The sequence below is a fragment of the Nematolebias whitei genome, chromosome 14 (assembly GCF_014905685.2).
Source record: "Nematolebias whitei isolate Nwh7 chromosome 14, NemWhi1, whole genome shotgun sequence".
In the NCBI taxonomy this organism is placed as follows: domain Eukaryota; kingdom Metazoa; phylum Chordata; class Actinopteri; order Cyprinodontiformes; family Rivulidae; genus Nematolebias; species Nematolebias whitei.
In genome coordinates this window covers 36,451,608-36,477,604 of record NC_056511.1, presented here as the reverse complement: position 1 = coordinate 36,477,604, position 25,997 = coordinate 36,451,608, and the positions used below count along the sequence as shown (strand labels likewise).

Sequence of the window (25,997 nt, the reverse complement as noted above, 5' to 3'; positions counted from 1 at the left end):
TATATGTATGTATATGTATATATGTATATTTAAATATATATATATATATGTATGTATATGTATACATGTATATTTAAATATATATATATATGTATGTATATGTATATATGCATATTTAAATATATATATGTGTATGTACATATAGATATATATACACACATATATATATATATCTATATAAATATATATTTATGTACTGTGTATATATATATATGTACTGTATATATATAATGTGCTTTGTGTCTATTTAACTCACTCAGTCTGCTGGTTCAAATGTTTTTGGCTTCATCACGTTCTTTCTCTGATTTTTCCAGGCTCCTACGGTTCTCAATCTGAAATCTTGCGTTCGGAGGAAGACTGAGTCCATCGACAAGCGCTTCTGCTTTGACGTGGAAACTGTGGAGAGGTTAGCACAAACAAAACCTGAGAACCCGTGCGATGAGGCAACGATAAAGCCTTCTGGGACGAAGCGGTTTGGGCGACGAGGTGAACAGGTGGTTTACAAGGACGGAGTGTGAAGGCTAAATGGACCATAGCCCAAACAATCCCTGAGCAGTGGGGCTGGCACTGGAGACAGATGGCAGACTCTGGGATTTCAGGGGGGTGGGGGAAGGAACACAACAAGCTCATATTTATATAAGCAGGCCATTTGGAACAAAAAAAACCTTATTTATCTGTGAGTTTCTCAGCTACCTTGCAGGGTTTTTCCTTTTTCTTGTAATCTGCGTAAACACGAGTGTGGACAGAGTTTTTAAAGGATAAAAGCAGCATGAGTGATGTAATATGAACATGCTCAACTGGTAAACTCAAGGTGGCAGTGCTGTCTAATGTAGATCGAGAAGCTGTCTGCTCAGGAGGGGGTTAAAGGCGACGCCTGAAATAATCCTGATGCGCGTACAGACAGTTTAATAAGAGGGAATAAAATGGGATAATAATAATAATACAAAGAAAAATTATTTTCCTTCCAGATTGGCTGATTTATATTAAGCTATAAGACTTTAAAGAGGTCAAATTATGAGTACCTGTATGAAAAATGTGACATCTGCTTAACTTGGAGAGTTGGCTGTACCTTAAAGTATTAAAACCTTTTTCTTTGAAGGGTTTTCGTTTTGATCAGAGGAGTTGGTTAAACAGGCGTTAATCTGAAAGCACAGTTGTTGTAGTTAACAATTCACCAGCCTACAAGCTGTACAAGCTGGCACCTGCTCATGTTGTTTCTGCAGGAGAAGTCGGTTTTCATCATTTCTTCAAGCTTCTCGTGTTTGTCCCGTTTCGCGACTGTCACCGCCTCACGGGATGTTGCTGAACACTTCAAAGACTTTTCCTCCTGAGGGGGGGGGTGGAGCTTTTTGTCACTTTGTCTACCTTTGGCTTTAAAAAAATAGAGCGATTTGTGAGTTTAATAAAGCTGCTCACTGTGGTTAGCTGTTGCATCCTTCAGCTGAATAATTAAACAACAACCTTTGCTTTTTTTTTTTTAAATGGCTTTTGTTGCTGTTTCCATAGAAACGTGCCCGTCACTTTCCAGGCCCTTTCGGAGGGCGACAGGAAGTTGTGGATGGAGGCCATGGATGGAAAAGAGCCTGTGAGTTTTACTTCTCTAAGTGTTTAATGTGGAGCCACAGCTTTTATTTGGTTTAAGCTTTTTATTTTTTTTAATATGCAGATGTTTAATAAAATTAAAGTTAATTTTATCTTTTTAAAGAATAATCTTCCCCAGTTAGGAAATACACCACAAGAGGGGACAATACATTTGTGTAGGTGTGACTGTATCACAGCTGGAAGCTGAAATTTGGCATTTAAGTAAAAGCTCCAGAGTTGTAGGTAATGTGAGGTTTTTTTTTTTTGTGCGTGAAGCTTTTAGAGCACATGAAGGTATTTGCATGCAGTGTGGCTGCGGGTTAGTTAATAGCCTTTTACAGCTATTAACTAATCATGTTAATGGAACCGTTCCTGCATAAACGGACAATTTACTGCTCTGACCAGTTTCTGTTCACATCGTGTTGGAGCAGACAGACCACACAGCTTTACTTGTAAAATAAATGGTTTTATTTTTTTAGATTAGGTCAGTCAGCTGTATCTGGATGGTGTGAACGAAACAAATAGAGGAAGTGAAAGTAACGCATGGCACACTTTTAGTGCCATCTTCCTGTTCCACTTCCTCACCAGTTTCTTCACGTTCTGAAAGTTTAGCGGAGTCTTTCCTCACAGATTCCCCCATAAATCCCAGCTAAAGCTCCTCGGCGCTGCGGGGACTCTGAACGTCTGCCACAAGCAGCGTGATAAATGGAACAAAAGCATTCTTGACTTACTCCCATTGTTAGTTTTTGCCATTTTTTTTAAATTTTGGTAATAAAAAGCCAAACTGAGATGACAGTGGATTCTGTTACCCTGTGTGTGAAAATATCAAAGTGCTCAGAAAATTTGGAAGCTGATCTAGATGGATGAGTTACTGTTCCTGTGAACGCCTTGGCTTTTTTTTGTTTTGTTTTTGCACATTTCAAGCCCAAGAAGTTGACAAGCTTGACTTTATGTCCCAAAATAACAAGTTATTCCTCACTTCAAAACTTTTTAAAAGCATTTGGCAGAAGGAGGGAAAATCCTGCACGTACTCCCCCAGAGCTTCTGCAGCAACAGGATCGTTTGGCACTTTTATTTAGTTATTTATTTTCCCCTGCAGCCACAGACTTGAAACCGATCATTCAAGCGTTGGCAAATGAAATCTTAGTTTTAACTGTTGGTGATTAATCTCTTTGGCTTTGCCGTTAAATGATCACGCGTACATTTGATTCGTCCTGAATCACAGTGCTCAAATGACGCTGAGAAATTACACGCTTTGCTCCGGAGACTTAAGTGTTTAAAATCCATAGCGTGGTGTGACTGTGATATTTCATACTTTTGCATCTGTTTGAATTAAAGCTACCTGTTGCGGAGCAGTCCCTGAACAAGACCCTGGTGTCTCCAGCTGCTCTGGAGTCGAGTTATTTCAGAACGAGAATTAAAGCTTTGATGTAAAACAGCTCGTTTGATAACGACAGGGTCTCTGAGTTTTACATTCCCGTTTGCCAAATTGTCCATGAATTAAATGCATCATATTTTCCCTCCTTTAAAGTTATATTTTTTTGGTTTATATATTTTAAATCTGCTCATGCATTTACCCAGAACTGGAAATCTGCACTCTCATTTGCTTATGATCCTTCTTGGAAGCTTGAATCCTGTGGATTAAATATGTTGCCATGAGCTATGATCAAGCTTCTTTTTCCTTGCCCCCCCACCATTAAAAGAAAGACATGACCATTAATCACCGTGGAATATTTTTCCACATGCTCCACCGTCTCCTCTTTCCTTTTACTTTTTTTTTTTCATTTCAGATTTATCACTCCCCAATTCACAAGCAAGCTGAAAGTAAGTCTGTCATCATGCGAAGTTGGGATAAAACACATTTTTTTCTGTAAGGTGGACTCATTTCTTTTGCCCTTTTTTTTTTTTCCACAGTGGAACTGAATGAAATCGGGTTCAGGTTTGTGAGGAAGTGCATCAACTACATTGAAACAAAAGGTCAGTGGTTTAGTTTGTAATCCTCTTACTGGCCTGGTGGGGGCGTAGTTGAGTCGCATGTTTCTTCGGCTGGCTGCTCTCGAGGGAAAAATCCATCATTTAGAATAAAACAGTAATAAATATAAATATATTAGAGTGTAACGGATTTTCGACATCTCACTCCGTTTTCTCGGTTTACTAAAAACACATCTTCAACCTACAAACCCAAACTTGTGCAGCTTTATTGATAAAAGCTCTGCAGCCACATGACTCTCATGTTACTATTTGTCTTATGTCGCAGGCAAAATTTAAAGCCCAAAACATGAGCATGTAATGTGACACTAACAGCTTCTAACAGCAGTGGAAATTGAGGAAAGAACATTTTAATTCTGTCTCCTTTTACGTCTTAAGAGAAGCATGTGGTGCGTTTCTACTGTGTACAGTATTATTAGTCTAAAGTACAACCCCTCCTTTTCTTCTTTTTTCATTTTCTTCAACCTCCTTCCTTTTTCATCCTCCAGGAGTCTCACAAGAAGGAGTGTACCGAACCGTTGGCAGCAACATCCAAGTGCAGAAGCTCCTAAACGCCTTTTTTGGTAAGGAAGTGGGTCGGTAAACATGTTCTTTATGTGTTTCCCTCATTATACCGTGACGTACCACAGAAGTAGATCTGCATCTTCTTGTAGCGCTCAGGTGTAAATTTGATGGGGGATATATGAGCGTGAGGGGACCAAAGTGAGGCAGAGGAAATTGTCATAAAGATGCCTCTCTTTTAATTTGAAAATTACATTAGTCAGAAGTTTTGGGTCATTTTTGAAGTTTGGTCATAGAAACTGTAATGCAAGGGGATACATTTCTATATTTGCATTTACAGCTCCCTTTAAATTACCGTGTTTTTTTTTTGGTCCCCCGTCGCAAATTGAAGAGGAGGAAGTTGGAAATACCCTACATCCATTTGTCCATTTGTGCATGTTCTAAGTATGATAACGTGAAAAATGTGTGAGATACCAACTTCTATGTTAATGTGTGGCTGCAGCTAGGTGTAAGAAAGGCTCCTTTCGAAAACTGGGTTGTCACGTCAAAATCCAAAATGTCTGCCACCATATTGTACATACTGGTATGTTAACTTTGTGAGTTGCAGAATTAAACAAATAAGCAACATGTCATCTTCCATTTTTGGTGTGTGGCTGCATCTAGGGCAGTGGTCCCCAACCTTTATTGCACCATGAACTGGTTTAATGTCAGACTATATTTTCACAGACTGGGGGGGGGGGGGTCTGAGGGTCCTACCCCAGAGAGGGAATTTGACTGCACAGCCGCTGCACCTCTTCAGGACAAATTGAATTTGCTGATTTGTCAGTTATAATCATCAACATTAAAAGAAACGAACATTAGAAAATATCAGTCTGTGTGTAATGAATGAATATACAAGTTTCACTTTTTGAATGGAATTACTGAAATAAATAAACTTTTTCACAATATTTTAATTTTATGACCAGCACCTGTACTTCAAATTTACTTTTAATCACTTTATGTGTGATTTATAAGTGTATTAAGTGCAGGATCATTTCTCATTTAATTAGTAGATCCCACACCGGGGTCAGCTGAGCCTCGTCATCCTCCTCCCTGCTCCGCAGTGATTCACACATCAGATTGTTCACAAAAGCGCAAGAACTTATGCACAGTACAAAACTTTAATTATATTTGTGTTTTTTAATAAAATTGCCCATGACTTTGAACTTTTAGGGGCGGAGATTATTTTTTTTTTAAGAGCAGAAGCAGAAATGCGAAGGAACAGCTCTGATGTGAATTCAAAAAAAGTTCAAGACAAAACCAGCTCTGATGTGATATTAGGAAGCTTTGTTTCAAATTATAGTTTTATTTAGTTAACAGTTTTACAGTCACTCTTTGTCAGGCGGGTTGAAAAATATGCAGTGATCCTTCAAATGCGCAGACAATGCCGCTCGCCTCCTGTCCTGTATTTTCGACAGGAGGATTTTTGATTTTTTAAATTGCTTAAAAGCATAGTTTCTTTAACTGCTTGTAGTGGCCAAAGATTAATCGATGGTGGTCAAGGCCACCATTGGCCACCTCCTGCCACCGCCATTGCACCTGGTAGTGGATAAAATAGCTTGTTCACTCACCAGGATCTGTCACTGTGCCCACTTGGTCAAGAAAAAAACCTCTTCCTTCTTCTACAGTGTAGCTCCTAATCACTTGAATATCATGCAATAAAAACATTTAGGTTTACTTGCAATCTCTGTTCAGTTCCAGTTCAGAAAAACACTCGTCTTGAAAACTACAAACATTCACTCTTCAAATCCCTCAGCGATGGGGGACAAGCGCCGCTTGTTTATCATCAATCAAACATTGTCTAAGGGAGAGATCAGGTGGTCGATGCAGTTTTATGTCTCTCCTCAAATGTCACCAGAGCAGGCTGGATGAATCTGTTGGATGAAACTGTTGGATGAATCAGCTCTACAGTGAAATATATTTTTAACCTCCCTTACTTTGAACCTCAGCGTTAACATCTATGACCGAGATTCTGATGGTCAGTCGAGCAAAAAGGTACATTTGTATCATTAATAAATGAAACCGTGTTGATACAGTAGCAGAGACTGCATTGCCTCGAATGAACCTAGTTTGTTGTTGGAGCAAGCGCACAGATGTTTAATCAAAATCAAATGGGTCTACAGTTTAAGGGAACGTCAGCAGCTGCATGGTGAAGCACAGCCCCCATGGGAGAGCTCTCACTTGAAACATTGGAAGTGATTCTAAAACTGTTTAAGAAGATAATTCAACACATACTGTGCCAAAAAAAATGTACTTGTTGCTTGTCTGTAGCTGTGGAGCAAATATGAAAATGAAAACAGAACAAAGAAGACATTAAAATGTCAGGACTGAAAACCCAAAAAGCTTCCTTTAAAAAGTAGAAAACACAACACAAATAAAGTTTCAGCTGGCTTCACGTCCCAGCTGCGCTTAAAATGTAGAAAAGATGCCTTTTTACAGCTACTTTGGGTTGTACTTTTTATTATTTTTTATGTCTTAGATATAAAAAACCCCACACAAACCATTTGTTACAAGTATTACAATTATTTGCTGTTTTGTAGATCCTACAAATCCTGGAAATGTGGATTTCAACACCAGCGACTGGGATGAAAAAACCATCACAAGTGCTCTGAAGTTTTACTTGAGGTGTGCGTGCACATACACAAAAATGAGTTTGTGTATAAGAAAGTTGAAAATGTTAAAATTGCTTCATTAAAATAAAATGTATTGTGTATTACTGTATTTTTCGGACTATAAGGCGCACTAGATAATAAGGTGCACGAAGCGAAACAAGTTCATTTTGACAGATTTTTGAGCGCCCTGTGCATAAAATCGGTTCAAGGTCAATAAGCACAACCAGAATTAATACATAAGGTGCACCAGAGTATAAGGCTCACTGTCGATTTTTGAGAAAATGAAAGGCTTTTAAATACGCCTTGTAGTCCGAAAAATACGGTAACTGGAAGTGGATTAGGGCCACTGAGCAAATAAATAAATAAAATTAACTTTTTTTTCCATGAATTCTGACTTTAATCTCAGAATTATGAGGGAAAAAAAAACAAATCAGAATTGATAAAAAAAAAAAAAAAACAGTTTTTGCACCATGGCCCTTACCCTCTTGTGTAATTATCACTAAAAATGAGTCTTATAGAGGATGGGGTGATTTCTGCTTTTTGTTTTGCCCTAATTGATATTTTGCTTCATGTCTGTTCACCCACAGGAGTTTATCTGAACCTATCATGACCTACGATCTGCACAAAGACCTCATGTGCGCTGCAAGTAAGACACTTTTTAACACATTTTACTCTTCTTAGTTCATAGAGGTTTGATTATGGTGCTGACCACTCAGTTATTTACTATGTTCATTATAATCAGTACGGTCCAGTTGTTACTGAATGTAATGGTTTACAGAGAGGATTTATGAACTCACTGTATCTCTACCTTAACGTGACTAATGGGCATAAACAAGGCATTTGTACAATGGTGCTGTGCTGCAGGCCGAACAGTCATATATCAGTGTAGACATTAAAGGAAATGTGAGTCTTGGGGGTTTTTGTCTCTAAAACTACATTATAGTAAAACAGGGGGGCAGTAAGTTTAAAAGCCTCCCTCTGTCAGGATGTTGCATTAATGCACTTGGAAATGCAGTTTATTAGTTGAATAAGACTCTTCATGTTACACATCCTGACATGTTGAAGTCTTTCTTCCTCTTGTTGCGTGGGTGGCCATGATCCTCTCCATGTTTATAATACGCCTGTTGAAAGGCAGACGTATTATGATATAGTCGCCATCCGTCCGTGCATGCGCAAACTTTCTCTTGTCCTGCCTATAACTTCTGATCCGCTCAAGGTAATTTAACAAAACTTCACCAGACAAAGTGTTGCATACACTTTTTTTTAATCATCCCAGCTCCAAGGTTAAGGTCAGACAAGGTCTTTGTTTGTCTGGGTCATTGCTATGGACTGCCTCATAATAGTTAGACGTGTGTATAATGTGCACAGACTTGATTGTCATGATTTAATAAAACTGTGTAATTTTGGTTTGGCTTTAAATATTTTTAGCTCAGATAAGAGTTAAAACATACTTTGATTCTGTTAAAGAAATTAACTTTAGGTTATTTAATTAGTGCTAAACGTTTTATTGGGTTTGTACTCAACTCCCGTGGCATGGTCATGATTTAAGATCCGTTTATCAAACCTGCCCTGCAGCCAAAGATGCTGCTTTTCTTTCTGTTGTGCAGCTCTAGCAGGAAAATGGCTTTCCAAGCATCAATAGCAGAGTTTCTGTTTTCACCACAACTGTCACAACTTGTTTATTAGACTTCGACTTTTAGGTTTGACAGGTGACAGGTCTGTCTTTATCCATTATCAATACGTGATTGGAGGTTTTAACTTTAATTTACCGAACGAAAAGTAGTCGAGTTGTCGGCTTGAGTAGCATTATGTAAAAAAAAAAAAGTTACGGTTCAGAAACAGTGAAAAGGACGGGAGAGACTAACAAGAGGAGTAAATAGAAACAAAACATTTGTGCATTTTGATGAAATGGTTCTGGTTGTTCTCTGTAAGCCATGGGTTTATTTCACTTTGAGGACTTCTTAGGCTGCATTTTAACAGCAGAATCAAAAAAACACCAACAGGTGTCAGATTTAATACAAATCTGTCTGACTCAATAAACCTTTCATGCTCATGCCATATCTCAGAATTTAATGTTTAGAATTATAGAAACTTTCCCATAGGAAGTCATTATAAACCTTAAAGCATGTTTTTGAATGACTTTTTTTTTTTTCAACAAATGACCACATTTTTATGTTAGAGGTTTTGATCTTGTTTTATTTCTGTGTTCAACAAATCACTAATGAACAGTGTCATTTTGACCAGTAACATGCTTATCATTCTGAGAAAGCTCCCACTTTTTAAAGTTACAGATAAATAATAATAATAATAATAATTAATAATAATGCGTTGAACTAACAAAATGTAATGTGCTGTAAATTTAAATTTACCAGTATTAGTTTGTTGCTGCCAGGTGAGGCAACAACAAAATGGATTTTTAATAACTATGTCATATACAATAAAGTATATATTATATTCTACTGTATCCTTTGGTATCACATCATTTCCTATGGCACTGTACCCTATTGTATTGTAACCTCAAGTATTGTATTGTCACCTAAGGTATTGTATTGTACCGAATGCTATCATATGGTCTCCTGCAGTATCTTATTGCCCCTGCGGTGTCATATTGTAACCTATGGTATCACAGTGTATTCTGTGGTATCCTATGGTATCACATAGTCACATGTGGTATTGTATTGTCTTCTATGGTATCACAAAGTATCCTATAATATTCCATATCATATACAGTACATTGTGTCCCCTAGTTTACTTGCCTTGGCAGGGTGCTCATCTCTTCCGTGATTTATTTATTTATTTGTCAATGGAGTGGGGGGGGGGGGGGGGGGGGCCCTTCTGTTTTTTTTTGGTGTTTTTTTTTGTTGTTTTTTTTTGGGCTGGTGGGTGGGGTGGGGGGGGGGGGGGGGGGGGGGGGCACATCTGTGTTGTTTACTGAGCTTTTTTCTGTAGCTTTTTATCTAGCCAGTCTGTATTGTGCGCAGCTAGTTGGTTAGTTGGTTCTGTTGACAGGGCGGGCCGCCCTCCTTGGCTAATGGTAGGCGAATCACTGTATTGTCTCCCATGGCATTGTACGGTTTCCTATGTTATTGTATGGTAATCCGTGGTATTGTATTGAATTCTATGGTATTGAATTGTTTCCTATGACATCGTACTGTATCTTTCCTGTGGTATTGTATCCTATGGTATCATGTTGTATTGTTGTAGGTTGTTTGAAGTGACTTTGTGTTGTTGTTGTGTCATAGAATCTGAAAATCTGGACTTTCGACTGAGTGAAATCCATTCACTAATCTACAAACTACCAGAGAAGAACCGGGAAATGTTGGAGATGCTTATTACACATTTAGTAACGTGAGTAAAGTTTGCTTTGCTGGTTGTTTTTATTGTTCCGAGGGCACACACACATGCACCATTTTGAAATGAGCTCAGAATATTTTCTTTTTGTCTTGAGTTACATTTTATTCATTCCAGTCTGGCTTTTGTTGACAGTGTGTGCAGCCACAGCGATGAAAATCTGATGATCCCTTCAAACATGGCCGTCATCTTTGGACCCACGTTGATGAGAGCGAAGGAGGAGACTGTGGCGGCCATGCTCGATATCAAGTTTCAAAACATTGTGGTTGAGATTATGATTGAGGACTACAATAAGGTACAGATGAAGCAAAACTATTGTTTTCATCCTACAGGAACTTTTTAGCTCCCCCCCCCCATCATATGACATGTTGTTACAGTAGTTACTTGAAGTGGCTTGTCTTATTTATACAAATGTTTCCAGGCATCTTGAAGTTTCTCCTAAGCAGATGACAATTTAGATCAGGATACACTCTTGTATATAACCCCAGAAAGCAAAGAAACAAAGTTTTTAACCTTGGATTGTTACACTGACTGATCAAGATACATCCCTTTAGAACAGAGCTGGGCTTATTGACACTGTTACTGTTTGCTGTATACCTTGTAATAATGTGATTTTAATGGAACAGAGCTCCTTTTCATGGGATTATTTGTCAATATTGTGGTATTTGTTACTAAACGACAAGAATTAAATGTCATGATGTATTTGATCTTTATACCACCGTCGAAGGCGGACATATGGAATAGTCTCTGTCCATCCATAAACTATCTAATGTCCTGCCCAAATCTTCGGATCCGCTCACAACAATTTAACAAAACGTTGACGTTGTCAGTAAATGGAGTGTCATATACAATTTTCATCACCGCAACTCCAATGTCAAGGTCACAAATCATGGTCAATTTTTGCTACAATGTCTTTGCTCGTCCAGGCCATAACTTGGGATACCCTCAAGACAATTAAACAAAACTCAATACACATTTGTACCACCCCTAGACAATTTGTCGTGTACGCTTAAAAAAAAAAATCACCCCAACTCTAAGGTCAAAAATCAAGGTCAAAGGTTATACCTGGGCTTTGCTCGTCTGAGCCATTGCTGTATAACAGTTTGTCGACGGGCGTATAATGTACTGTACGCTGTACTCTTGTTTTCCTTTCTGTCCTTCACTTCAGTTGCATTCTAAGAACCTCTAAATGAAACTGCAGTAACTAAACAGTCTTTTATTTAATGATTGCAGATCTTCAGTTCCATGCCAGAGGATGGCACCGCCCCTCCTGTTCCTCCTCCGCGGATCACCCCGCGCAAACGTCAGCCCATAACCATCTCCAAGCGGCCCGCTCGTGCTTATCAAGCTCTTAGTCACGACCACTTCCAGCACACAGAAAGTAATTATCAGCCTCCGTAGACCTGATTGTTGTCATCGTTGCTCCATCCTGCCTGTGCTGACTATACAATAGATAATATTTTTTTTGTAATTTTATTTTTCTTGTGGACTTAAATGGTGAATCTGCAGGGTCATTTTTTGACATTTTCTAAATGGGAGTTATTGAAGTGCTTGTTTTCATCCCAATTATTTTCACATTTTACTAAACATGGAACCTGTTAAGCCAAATTTATTTTTTGTGTTCTTTAATTTAGGAAGAGAAACATTTGATTATTTTTAAAATATTCTCTTTGAAAGTACAAATAAAGAAATCAACTCTACATATTTATTTTAGTTTTTGTTTATTTTTTATTGTGTCTGGATAAATCATGTAATTTTGTGTTTGTTTGAACACACTAGCAGTTCAAATGGGCAGGAAATTACATAAAAAATGGTGGATTTGACTTTGTCTTTTATAGTGGTTAACTTGCAGCTTGCTCTTTTTATAACTTGTTTAACCTTTCTTACCTCGAGTTTAAAGAATGTGTCTCCTTTATGAGCAAATCTTTCCTCTGTGGTGAAGTTTGGCTATATTTATGTACCGGTAATTCCAATGTATACTGAGGTTTTAACAGTTTCATCCTGTGAGTTGTTGGGATTTTAGTAGATTTTACAGTGAAGTTTGCCTCAGGTGTGTATCACAGATAAAAAAAAACATCGCCTCCCATAAAGTTGCAGTACTGTTAATGCCGTTTCTTTGTAACAGATGGACAGAATGATACCTCCATTATGGATGGGGATGTCTCTGCATGCCCCAAACCCCTAAGGCCAGCAAAACCTGTAAGCAGTGCTCCTCTTGTTCCAAGAGACTCTCCTTCCAGGCAAGCGTTTATTCCCAGAACAACCAACCGTCAGGAAAAGCAGGCAGGCGCCGATGTGGAAAAGACAAGTGATACGAGGCAAAAGCCAGATTCTTTCTTGGCAGCAAGTGGCGAGTCGGAGGTCTATGTGAGCAGGGTACCATCGTTTCAGAGCCGAAAACCAGCTCCAAAGGGCACGCCAGCCAACCGAGAAGGTACAAGTACGGTATTTAAAAAAAATAATAATTTTATGCAGCTTTTAAGGTGTCATACAGTTTTTATTAGATTCTGAAAAAGTCACAACAGTGAAGTTTAGACATAGAAAGAAAAGTTATCATTTGTAATAATTTATAGCAATATAATCTCTTTAATGTCTTTCCCAGGGACTTTATATTTTATTTCTATTGCTGCTCTGGTTATAGTGGTTCCAATAATATTTTCTTCAACACATTTATTTAGTTATTTAAGAACATTATTAGTTAACCTAATTATTAGGAAATTGTCCATGTATGTATACATTATAAACAAGCTTTGTTTTAGTTGGAATCGATACATCTTGTCCAAAGTCCTTTATACGTTTCCTTTAATATCGCGAAAGAAGGTCATTGTTTATTGTCTGTACTTTGTAGAGTCCCTTTTTGTAATCGATGCTCAAAAGTTTGCTTTTATAACTTTGGTACATCGAGCCAATGAGATCCTTTAAGTTGGACGGGTCTTCCAGTTGTGCAGTTATTTTGTCAACTGGACTGAGACACGCCTTTGATTTTGACTCCAAGACATTTAAATGTTTCCTGCTAAAGTCCCCGAGTATTGCTGCGGGGTTGTTGTACTGAAAAGTGAACCTTCTCAAGTTTCAAGTCTCTGAAAGTCTAAAATACCTATTATTGTAGAATTTTTCTGTGTAATTTCTATCTGTCCTATCATTTTTCTACTGTAGAAGTCTTCACCACACCATAATGCTGCTGTTTTGCATTCATTCAACCTTTATTATGTCCATGCATGCTAACTTAAACAAGTGAAATGCAAACTTTCATTTTGGTGTGTGGCTACATCTAGTTGTAAAAACGATTCCCGTCAAAAATTGGATTGCCACGTCAAAATCCAAGATGGCCATATCCATCCGTCTTGTGAGCTGGCTAACTTGAAAAATAATTGACGTGCTGACTTCCAATAGAAGTATAGTGTCCTCAAATGATTGCTCCACCATTGCACTCGGTGATGGATAAAATTGCTCCCTCTTCTCCAAGATTTGTCACTCTGCACTGCATCAGACCAAAAAAAAAAAACCCAACAAAACTTTTTTCTTCTACATAGTTTAATTCATACCCACTTGACCCACAGACTCATGTTCGTGCTGCTGTTGTTGGGCGTATTGATTTTTGTTCTATGAGTGCTTAGCATATTCTTAGTTTAATGTATTTATCAGTTCATATCTTAAATCTTATTACTATTTTTCTTTACAAGTTATACTTTTGTTGGATGTAACTGCACATGTGGTGCAAATGACAATAAAGAGAGCTTGACCTTGAATATCTTGCACCAAAACATTAAGGTTTACTTGCAAAGTCTGTAAGAAGCTTGGGTTCGTTTTTTTAATTTAATAACATAAAGGCAGTTTAAAGAAGGCCAGTTTAGACTTTTTTTTTTAAATTTTACATAAAAGCCAACATTGTGGAGTGTAAAGTTTAAATTTATTCTTTGAACAGACACTTTAATCATTGCTTTCCAGCTCATTCAGCCTAGTTTTCTTGTTAGCTCTTTGATTAATCCCTTTACTGCGTGCTTCTTCTTGAGTTTTGGTGCTCCGCTGTTTATTGGCAGGTTTGTTGTTCAGTCGTAAAAGTATAGTATAAATATAGTATTTTTTTCTTATAATCCAGTTCTGTCTCTGTCATTGTTGGAAAGCTCTTTGGTCTTTATTGTGCTGCATTCTTGGTGGTTCCTTTTGCTTTGTGATGCTGTGGACTCTTGGAGCCTTTCATGCATAAATTACACTTACCAAGACCTAAATGAGCTGATTATAGCAGCACCAAAAACCTTATTTAAAACCCCAGTGTCATTTAAGTCCACTAATAGGGTGGTTCCTATTTTTGTACAAAATTCCAGCCATAAAATATTTTAAGTTTTATTACTACACACAAATGGCTCATGGACACTGGACCACTGGTGTAGCAGTAGGACTCGTTCACAGAGTTAAAGTCACGTTTTCAACTAATTTTTGTAACATTTATTGGCACAACACTGCATTTCATTTATCTCAGAGGTCAAAACTCAGAATGACCTCACATTCAACTTTACTGTGTCGGGAAACCAGAAGGCTTTGCTAATGTGTTCAGTGATCAGGCTAACTATCATTAGCAAAACATGCTAATGTGCTCGTCTGCATTTTATGTATTTAAACACTAAAACAATATGTTCACTAAAAGTCATTAAACATTTCTATGTGTGCAACAAATATGATGAGATAAAGACTGTTTATTACTGCAGCTAACATAATTTTTCATGCCCCGAGTGGCCGTATTGGTTATTGAGTTTAGGTATGGTCAGGAATTTCTGACTTTCTTGTTGATTTGTCCAACTTGGAACCTGGAAATATCAACCTCTGAATACAGATGCTTGTAGAAATGGACCTACTGGTACTTGAACTTTCTTGCTGACAGCTTGTCTATCAATCAAACTGTCTGTGTAAGCTGGAAATGTCCAAGCATTCCTGCTTTTTTTGCAGCTTTAGTCTCTGCTGTGAAGCACTGAACTTCAGTTATCTTGGAGTCTTGTTCACAAGTGTTGGTAGATAGAGTAGAGATAGATCAACGCAGGGTGTCAAACTCCAGGCCTCGAGGGCCAGTGTCCTGCGACTTTTAGATGTTCCACTGGTCCAAAACACCTGAATTATATGACTGAATTAGCTTCTTAGAGCAGTCAAGTTCTCCAAAGTCCTGCTAATTACCTCATTTGATTCAGCTGTGTGGCATCAGAGACACATCTAAAAGTTGCAGGACTCTGGCCCTCGAGGCCTGGAGTTTGACACCTGTGCATGATTAGGGCCTCATCTGCAGTAATGAGGGGATTGCTCTGGTCTGTTGAGGTGAAGGCGGAGCTGAGTTGAAAGGCAACGCTTTTGATTTACTGGTTTGTCTACATTTCAACCCTCACCTGTGACCATGATCGAAAGATCAAGATCTCAGATACGAAGCAGATGAAACCAGTTTCCTCCTGAGGGTGGCCAGGCTCAGCCTTAGTGAGAGAGGGTGAGGAGCTCTGAGTAGAACTGCTCCTCTGCATTGAAAAGAGTCAGCTGAGGTGGTTTGGTCGTCGGATAAGGATGCCTCCATGGAGGATTTTCAGGTATGGAGGATTTTCAGGCACACCCCATTGGGGGTAGATGCATGGCAGACCCAGAATTGGCCTTGGGATCCCCCATGAGGAACTGGAGAGTGTATTTTTGTTAACAAAAGTGAACAAAAACATTTATTTAAAGTTTTATCAGGAGGAGAAAGTTTTCACTCTGTAGAACTCGATCACCGGTGGAGAATCCGAAGCTGCAATGACATCAGAGGGAACGGAGGTTTGGACGGATGGATCAGTGATACGAGAAAGTCTGGAAAACTCAGAATGTGGAGCTTGGTTCTGAGAGCTCAACTCAGAGTTCAGGGTCTGAGTTTGTGGTCAAACAGGCGTGGGTCATTCACACAGAGGCAGGAAAAGCAAAACTTATCCGAGGGTTTTCTGGAATCTGTGGCCTGAAGGCAGAGCAGACGTCTTCAGGCATGAGGCATCAGACAAGAGCAGCGCACAAATAAATAAATAAATAAATAAAAGCACAATCACAGGTCCAAAATTATTTAAAATAAATTATTTTAAACAATTTAGCTCCTACTGCAGCTGGTTTGGGGTGAACAGTCCATTCGGAGCATCAGGATGCTTTCCGGTGGCCTGGCCGTTCGCCGAGTGGGACTGAAGACTGTTCCGGTCGCGCTTAATAATTTAAAATAAAGCTTCTTGTGCAGTATGGTTTGCTTACTTAAACTATTACAGTACATTATTTAAATTCTTTTCCACAGAAGGAGGGAGACTGGGAGTGATGAGCACGAGTGTTATTGCAGCGGAGAAGTAGAGAAGTGAGCGGGGCAGAGAGCAGAGATCACGACATGCTGTTCTCTTTTAGAGCGTTTAGAGTTTAGAAAATTGCTAGGAACATTGCAAGAGTGTGTGGAAAGGGTTTAAAATGCCTTTATCAATCAACCTTTATTTATACAGGTAAATCCCATTGAGCCTCGAGGACTCATTTACAAGAGAGACCTGATTTCAACAAAGAAAGATGACAACAATGGACAACAGCAACAACAATAAGCAGTTATAAAAACTCATACTACAGTTTTTTTTTTTTTTTTTTTTTTTTTTTTTTTTAACAAATAGGATGGCTAAAAGGAAAAAGGTAACAAAACAAAAAAAACAGCTAGATTCCAAGACAAATGTATAAAACTAAAAACAGGAACATGTCTGCATTGGTCCCTGCCAGGAGTCCAACAGATTCTTAAAGCCACTTAGAGAGGTCAAGGTCGAGAGCTTCAAATCTTTTTGTAAGATATTCCAGTAGACAGGAGCGGAGTAGGAGAAGGCCCTTTTGCCTAGTTCAGTCCTCACTGAGGGAACACTGCAGGTAATAATGTCCTGAGAGCGCACTCCGTAGCTGCACTCACGCAGAGACATGTAGGAGGAGATGTATGAAGGCAGCAGACCAAGAAGTGATTTAAAGATGAAAATGTACCAGTGAGAGAGTCTGCGTGAAGTTAATGATGTCCAGTTAACCAATGAATACAGGGTGCAGTGGTGGGTACGATAATCACAGCCAGTTATGAATCTTAGTGCACCATGATAGACAGCATCCAACATCTGCAGGGTTCTTGTAGGAGCGTTCATGTAAATAATGTCACCAAAATCAATTGAGGGAAGGAAAGTCACAGATACAAGGCGTTTTCTAGCATTCAGGGTTAGACAGGATCTGTTTCTGAAAAAGAAACCCAGTTTAACTTTCAGTTTCTTTACCAAGTTTTCCACATGAAGCTTAAAAGAGAGATGTGAGTCGACCAAGATACCCAAATATTTATAGAAATCAACAAACTCAATGGGGACACCATTTGAGGATAAAATCGGAGGAAGAACTGCTGGGACCAACTTCCTATTTGAAAAAAGCATCCCTTTGGTTTTTTCGGCATTTAGGACAAGTTTGAGGTGAAACAAATCAGTCTGGATGATGTTGAATGCAGATTTCAGAAGCTGGAAAGCCTTAGCAACTGTTTTAGCTCGACAATAAACAACTGTGTCGTCAGCATAGAAATGTATGGATGCATTAGGGATGTTTTTACCTACATTATGTATGTAGATTGTAAAGAGGGTGGGTCCTAAGACTGAGCCTTGTGGTACACCATTGTTGACTGTTAAATAACTGGAGGAAGTACCATTATGTTGAACACATTGCCTCCGGTCTGAAAGATAGTTAGAGAACCAACCAATGGTGTGATCTGAGAAACCAATTTCTGAGAGTTTATGACACAAGATGTTATGATCCACAGTGTCAAAAGCTTTAGACAGGTCTAAGAAAAGTGCAGCACAATAATCTTTAGCATCCAGTGCTTCAACAACGTCATTAAGAACCTTCAGTGAAGCAGTGGTTGTGCTGTGTTGTTTCCTGAAACCAGATTGATGTGGAGGTAAGATGTTAAATGAGTCCAGGTAATTTTTGATTTGAGAGTTTATCAGTTTTTCTAGAACCTTGGCTAAAATGCAGAGTTTAGAGATTGGTCGATAGTTGTTCAGTGATGTGGGGTCACCTCCCTTCAGCAAAGGAAGAACAAAGGCTGTTTTCCAAGTGTCTGGGATGGAGTTTTGTCTTATGGAGAGATTGAAGATGTGGGTCACAGGGACTGTGATGATATGAGCAGCCAGCCTTAAGAAATAAGGTGGAAGTTCATCTGGACCTGCAGATTTTTTAGGATCAAGATCTTTTAACAGTTTATTGACCTCACTGACTGAGAATGGAGAAAAAGAGAAGGTGTGATTAACTGAGGATTGACTTGTAGGAGGGATTTGATTTGTAGAAGTTTGGTTATTAAGTGAAGTGGCTGATTTTCCATTAGTTACTGTGTCAAATAAAGAACCAGAAGCAACAAAATGTTTGTTGAAACAGTTCAGGATCTCGTGCTTATTTGACACAGGAGCAGAGTTAACGAGAAGTTGTGATGGGAGGTCAGATGATTGGGGGCTGCCTGAGAGAGATTTAATTGTTTTCCAGAATCTGTTAGGGTCATTTAGATTTTTGGAAATCTGAGATAAGAAATAGTTGCGTTTTGCTGCTTTGACAGAAGTTGTACATTTATTCCTCATCTGTCGGAAACTCAACCAGTCAGTGTCTGAGCCAGATTTTCTCGCTGCAGCCCAAAGATGATCTCTCCTGTGCATGAGGTCAGCTAGCTCTGGAGTTTATATATATATAAATACTAAAATAAACTAGTACTTACTACTACTACTACTACTACTACTTGTATTACTAATCCTACTTCGCGGTTTTTCACTTATCGTGGGGGAGTGTGGTCCCTAATACACGCAGTAAACGAGGGACTACTGTATATATATTTTAAGGCTTATAAACCCTTCCCACACTCTTGCAATATTCTTAACAATGGTCTAAACTCTCTAAACGCTTTAAAAGAGCACAGTGAAAGAGAGCAGACAGACTGATGCTACGATTACTGAGCCAATCACTGGGGCGGACTGACCATCAAGAGCACCAGAATGTCCCGGTGGCCTGGCCCGCTCAGTGATTGCCGACGGGGACTAAAGGCTCGGTTTGGGTCACGCTTGGTTATTTTAAATAAACAAGCCATGCCGCTCACTGTATCCACCTCACTGAAGCTTCCATAGCAGTGATGGGAAAAGACAGCCCCCCCCCCCCCCTCTATTTCTGAGGCTGTCTGTCTCAGCAGAGCAGACACACAACAGGTTGTGCACCTGCCTGTTGTGTGTCTGCTCTGCTGAGACAGACAGCCTCAGAAAGAGAAAGGAGGGGGCCCCTCAGTGATCACTGAGCGAGCCAGGCCACCGGAAAATGTCCCAGTGCTCCCAATGGCCAGTCCACCCCTCAGCACAATGTTCTGGTTGGTCGCCTTTCATCAATCAGCCAATCCTGTGTCATGTACAATCTTATAATGAAAACCCGCGAAAGAGTGAGTCCACGAAAGCTGAACCTCGGAAGTATTGAGGGAGTACTGTATTATGGGTAGCTGTGACTGAGTGGTTAGAGCAGTCGTCCTCCAGTGGGAGAGTTGGGGGTTCAATTCCACCAGCAGTCACATGCTGAAGTGTCCTTGGGCGAGACACTGACAAGACACAAAGCAAGATCTCATTGCCTCTGATGTGTGTCCCATCAGTGTATGAATGTGATAAAGCTCTGATTATTCTTTGTATAGATCTAGTAGAGTGCTGGTCAATGAGGCACAGATTGTAGTGTAAAGCGCTTTGAGTATCTTGATAAGATAGAAAGGTGCTATATAAGTACAGTCCATTTATCATGTATAAACGCTTGCTTTTTTGTCTTTCAGGAAATTCTAATGGTCTGACCAAAACAAAGACGGCAGACAAACATCCCATTTGTCGACCCCCAGTCAGGCCTCCTGAACCCCCCAACAGATGCCCCACTCCCCAAAAGCTCGCCGTTGCAGCCAGCAGTGAGGGCTCGCCCACGTCTTAGTACGTGTTCACACTAAACTCCATGTTGGGTCTGCTAATGCTAGATTTAGAGAACATTTCAGTACCCACCTGTTTCTTTTTTGTTCCATTTAAAAGAAGAAATTATTATAACTGCAACAAATTTGAAACATGGCATAACAGCAGATTTCTTAAAAGCATCATAATCTGATTTGTTAAACTAGTAAATGCATATTAACTTAAATATCTATGTTGGCAATAAGTAAAAAAACAACAACAACAACAACATAGCTTAATGTTTAGATATTACAGGTTGTATTTTTCAAAATGATATGTAACCTTCAGAAACACAAGTTTTAACAAGAAAACTGTTTTCAAAGATATTTGTTACGTCAAGAATGATTAAAAATGTCCAAAATCTACATTTTTACAAATAGAACAATAAAACTTAGTGTTTTGTTTTTTTTTGTTTTTTTTACTGGCAGTAACTGCTTGCAGAGTTTTACATTTTCATCTAGCTTGTTCATAAGCGTAAAACCAACATGTCACTTTTATTTATTGTTTGTTTTTCGCAGCGTTGCATCAAAGGCCAAGTTTTTTGAGAATGCCTCCAGACAAGTTGGCAGGTAAGAACTTCTCAATAACTCTGCTCCATTTGATGTTTTCCTCTCCATCCCACTATACTAATCAGATGCATGTGTGGGTGTGTTTTTTTCAATGGCTCAATAAATATTAACTGAACACCATGCGAGCGTGAAAAATAATTTTCAGAGTTTATTATATCTATCAGCAGTTCTTGGATTTCATTTGAAGTCACCTAAGTGAATAAATGCAAACTGCTGTATGTGAGGAGGATTTTGCGTGCTGATGGTTGTTTATTAGGACATAAAGTCCATCTTTACTTAAACTCCCATGCGATAAAACCATGTGTGTTTGTGTTGTTTTTATGTCCCGATGTTCCTTTAAACCTGATTTCACGTCAACCTCTGGTGATATTCCGTGACTCTGGAGACCAGAATGAGGTCTCTCCGGGTCCAGATTGACAATTTTAAGCTTAAATTTGCGTAAAAGATCAAATTAGGTTCAGTTTAGGGTGAACAGTGTTTTTTTTTTACCAGAGTGATCTGTCTTGTAGTGTGTGTGTGTGTGTGTGTGTGTGTGTGTGTGTGTGTGTGTGTGTGTTTGTGTGTGTGTGTGTGTGTGTGTGTGTGTGTGTGTGTGTGTGTGTGTGTGTGTGTGTGTGTGAATTCTGTAACACTCCCCCACATCCTCACTGGTTTGTTTTATGTGCATTGTAAATGTTCCCCTTACACTTGGCCTCTTTGATTTTCACTCATCTGACGCTGGTTTTTACTGGTGATGCTGTGAAGCCTCCATTATGAGGAAACGGATACATCTGCTCTTTTGCGACTTGCACGTCTGAGCTGGGTTCAGAAGCCTGCTGTAGGTCGGGGATGGGCATCAGCGCAAGGCTGTAAATTAAGAATGTGGGACTTTTATTCAATTAAGTTTGTGTTTGTTGTTACTTATTGTTTTCATGTGTTAACATGTTTTTTCTCTTTTTTTATAACAGTGCATCATCACCCTCTACACTTTCATCAGTATTGACAAATGTGAAAAAAGAGGTGAGATTTGGGGAAATGTCCAATATTTTTGATACTTGCAATAATGCTTAGTAGGACTGGGTGATAAAAGACAAAACTAACTCTGGTCTTTGCATTGATCATTAGACACTGTGAGTCCGTCTGTCAGTGGATCTAAGAGCAAATCCCACAACAAATAACTAAATCAGCCTGTCGTTTTGGTCATTGCATTAAAGCACATTAAAGCTTTGCACAATATACAGTAGTCCCTCGTTTATCGCAGGGGATCTGTACCCTGAAGACCCGCGATAAGTGAAAAACCATGAAGTAGGAATAGTAGTACAAGTAGTAAGTAGTTTATTTTAGTATATATATATATATATATATATATATATATATATATATATATATGGCATTTTAAACCCTTCCCACACTCTTGCAATATTCTAAACAATGTTTCTAAACACTCTAAAAGAGCACAAAATGTCATGATTTCAGCTCCCTGCCTCTGCTGCTCTCAGCCACCTGCAAGCGTTCTTGGCCACGCCCACTTCTCCACTCTGCATGGTGAACAGCTGATCAGCTGCAGCAGGAAGCTTATCCTGCAGCTCTGGGCTGCACAAAGGTGCAGCAGGTGCTAAATAATTTAAAATAAATTATTTTAAATACAAATTTCATGCCGATCGTGCGGCTCATCCATCAATCAGCCATTTGTGTGTCATCTCCAATTTTATTTTGAAAAACCGCGATAGAGTGAGTCTGCGATAAACGAACCGCAAAGCAGCAAGGGACTACTGTATTGCTAATTTATTGTCATCGCAATATCAATATTACTAATATTGTTTGTTCTTAATATTATTATTTTTATTATTATTATATATTATGAGGAACTGCTTCATCCTACAACAAATCATAGACTTTTATATTTAAAGTAGCATTCATTCCTGTTCTGCATGATAAAAATAGGTCAATCCATCAGACTGTAAATAAATTGTCACAGTGCCCACATGTGGTTTAAGATGATAGTGATAACAAAAGAGAAAGTGAAAAGTGAGGAACATGCGGGTTTATTGTAATTAATATGACTATCACAATATTAAACTTTAATACCACTTTGGGTGATGTTAAGAGAGCATCTGTACCCAATCGAAAACAACAACTGGCAGACATCAGTTCACCTTTTTTTCCCAGCAAACAATTCTGTCACTTGGTTATTGTTTTTTCTCTAGTTTTTTTTTAAACTCTCTAAAGATAGAGAACTAATTATAGCATTACTAACCTTGTGAACAATGCAGAAACCTGACCGTGTCATTACCTAAAGGCCCTTTAATTAAAGCTACAGGAGGAAGTGGTTAAATATTCAACTGAAACAGGACATTCCTTTAAGAAGACGCCATCAGTTGTTCCTAAAATTCTTTTACGTGAACAGATGCTGTGTTGATAGGTCCATATATTGTGAGTAACTAATTAGCAATCACCAACAAACTTTATATACTTCGGGATCAAACACCAAACGTAATATACAAAACTAATTAACAGTGGTTGTTGTGACCGTAAAAAAACCTTGAAAATCTGAAGTTGTTTTCAGGTAAAGACTTCTTGAAAGGGCATTCTATTTCATGAAGAAATATTTTTACGACTCCAGCATATTTAAAAAACTAAAAGGAGGTTAAGTGTAGGAGGTGAAATGGTATTTGGCTAAGGTTTGAGTGGAAACATTCAGAAGAATGAGAGGTGTAAAGCTGGGAATAAACCTGAGTAAACCCTCTTTATCCCCTTAAACTGTTCAGGTCGGCTATTCAGTCAGGAAAGAAACGACTCTTAAAAAAAAAACCTTTTGCTTTCCGTACAGTGCTTGTTGTCCCCAGTTGTTGAGCGGAGTGGGAATTTTAGTGGAATTATGTGGTAGTTCCTGCTAAAATTTTTATCTGGCAAATTCAAATGTAATTAATAAAAAAAATATGTTCTCACTAAAATTATGAAGGATTATGATTTACACGGAGCTATACTATGCAGACCTAAACAAAGTTAAGCATCACCTGGTGATGTCACCACCTGCAGTGCTTTTTCCCCCTCATATCTACCACAAACAGTCTCTGGTGTCATGGTGTCAATTTACAGCCAATAACAAACCTCAGCATAAATGAAACCAAATCAAACCAGAACAGGAAAATAACAAAAAAAACAAAAACATTTTCACACTCAGAAACATTGTAAACACCCAGAAACATTGCTCACATAATTCCTACCCAGCATGCTTTGCAATGCTCACACTGTCTCTGGGACGTGACTCTCTCATACTTTTCATACATCTTTAATTTAATACAACCAGATTTATTACTGAGACAATATTGATGATGACACTGAGCGACTTTGTAGTTAGTTTATAAAACTAGTTAACCACAAAAAAAATCGCTAAAGTGATTTAATTCAGGGAGACGTCCGACTATGGAAGCATCACTCTGCTTCAGCACAGCAGAGTGATGCTCCGCCTCTTTGGTTCTGATGGACCGGATTAATTTCTGAAAGCTCACCTCTGAACGGGACATGAATGCTTTACTTGTGATTTCTGAACTATTTTGAGTTGTGTTCACTTACAACGTTGTCACATTACAGTCAGTCTTACAGTGTCAGCGAAAGCAGTGTATGATAAAAGTTAGTGCTGTAGCGTTAGCTTCCAGTAATTTAAAAAACAAAATCTGTTTAGCACTATAACGTTCACAAAGTAAATTTTTTAGTTTGCGAATTAGTGGTTAGCGAAGCTAACTTTTTGGTTAGCTGTGCCCACCACTATGCTTTCTAGTTTTTATATTGCTTACAAGTATAGTTTCCTTAAAGGATTGTGGTGATTGAAAGTTTATTCTATGGTGGCCAAGGCCACCAATGATCACCCCCTGGCTCCGCCATTGCATCTGGTGGTGGATAAAATTGCTTCCTCCACTCACCAGGATCTGTCACTCTGCATCGCCAAAGCAAAACACAAAACCTACCTCTGTTCTTTTACACTCCTACCCAATTGTTCATGTTCGTGCTGCTGTTCGGCGTATAGTTTTTATGCTACTAGTGCTTAGCGTGTTTTTATTTAACGTTTTTCTTAGTTCATATCTTCGATCTTATTACTGTTTTTCGTTTACATTTTAATACTTTGTTGGATGTAACTGGGACCCTGTGTACACAATTTCGTTCCACCACATGTACCACATGTGATGTGTATGACAAATAAAGAATCTTGACTTAAATAACTTGCACTAAAAACATTCAGGTTTACTTTTAATCCCTGTTCTTTTCCAGTCCAGAAAAACAAACTTCACGAAAATGACAAACATCCACTATTCAAATCCACCAGCTACAGACGACATCAGCGTACAGTACTGCTTGTTGTTTTTTTGTTTTTGTTTGTGTAAAAAAAACAAAAAAAAGTTTTAGATTTACCCAGAAAGATAAGCTTCCTCTTTTTTCTCTCAAAATGCTTTGAATCAGTAAACAGAAAAATGCTTTTGAATTTTATTGTATTTCTTTCAGAACTGAGACACTTGCTCTGTTGTGTTTCTGCAGAACTGAACGTAAAGTAAATGTCAGTCGACCACATGCTGTTGGCCGCACATGGAGCTGGAAGGAGTCACCAGAGGAAAATGGTTCTCAGTAGAACTGAACAGATTTGTTTGGTTCCAGTTGAATATGAAGGACAAGAATGGTGTTGTGAAGCACCATGGTAGCACAACAATGATTTTATATATATATATATATATATATGCGTTTTCTTTGTTTTCCCTCAACTGGTAACGGTTTAAAATCGTTTCGATCGATGTAATTTATGTAAAGTGCTGTTTTCAGCAGCGTGGCTGGCCCAAAAAAAACAACAGATTTTAGGCTGACTCCTTCAGTTCACACATAAATATAAGCTATTACTTAAAAATTAGTGCCTCAATTTTAATGAATGAATTATGTGTTACAATTAAAACTCTGTTTGCCTAGTTACGTTTGCCTATCTTAAATCAAACAGCTCTGAAAATGGCACCGATAGGACCATTTTTTTGTAAATTTCAGAGTAGCATTCCTTCAAGGAATGCACATCGCTCACTGCCTTTCACACCAAAGTTTTAAAGAAAAATGTCTCACAATGTGGGTAGAGTTCAGAGTATGTGATGGGGATGACTCTCAGCTACAATCACACCAAACTTTAGCTCAATGTATGCACGTAAAATGGACTGAATTGTAGTAATTCAAGTTTCCAAAGGTCATTGAGTAATGGCAGACAACTGGAGGTGACTTAAAAGGGATTTCTGACTAGAGCAGTTGGAACAATAGACCTTATTTGATAAACAATCATTTCAGCTATAAAACGAGACCATGGAAATATTGTAGGCTGTTTAGTTTTTAAATCTTTTTAAGAATGTATGACACGTGGACGTCACCAT

General features: G+C 38.6%; 1 protein-coding gene across 1 annotated transcript in view; it reads left to right on the top strand.

Moving 5' to 3' along the window:
- Positions 1-25,342, top strand: part of LOC119420123 (oligophrenin-1) — a 49,471-nt gene extending 24,129 nt beyond the window's left edge. Inside the window, exons 10-24 of the mRNA XM_037687501.1 lie at positions 315-406; positions 1,507-1,585; positions 3,372-3,405; positions 3,496-3,558; positions 4,059-4,133; positions 6,651-6,735; positions 7,310-7,368; positions 9,965-10,070; positions 10,209-10,368; positions 11,307-11,454; positions 12,199-12,507; positions 19,891-20,038; positions 20,572-20,622; positions 21,570-21,621; positions 25,135-25,342. Coding sequence (XP_037543429.1) covers positions 315-406; positions 1,507-1,585; positions 3,372-3,405; positions 3,496-3,558; positions 4,059-4,133; positions 6,651-6,735; positions 7,310-7,368; positions 9,965-10,070; positions 10,209-10,368; positions 11,307-11,454; positions 12,199-12,507; positions 19,891-20,038; positions 20,572-20,622; positions 21,570-21,621; positions 25,135-25,140 — 1,467 coding nt within the window. The 3' untranslated portion in view covers positions 25,141-25,342. The remainder of the gene's footprint in view (positions 1-314; positions 407-1,506; positions 1,586-3,371; positions 3,406-3,495; positions 3,559-4,058; positions 4,134-6,650; positions 6,736-7,309; positions 7,369-9,964; positions 10,071-10,208; positions 10,369-11,306; positions 11,455-12,198; positions 12,508-19,890; positions 20,039-20,571; positions 20,623-21,569; positions 21,622-25,134) is intronic.
- The last annotated feature ends 655 nt before the right edge of the window (positions 25,343-25,997 follow it).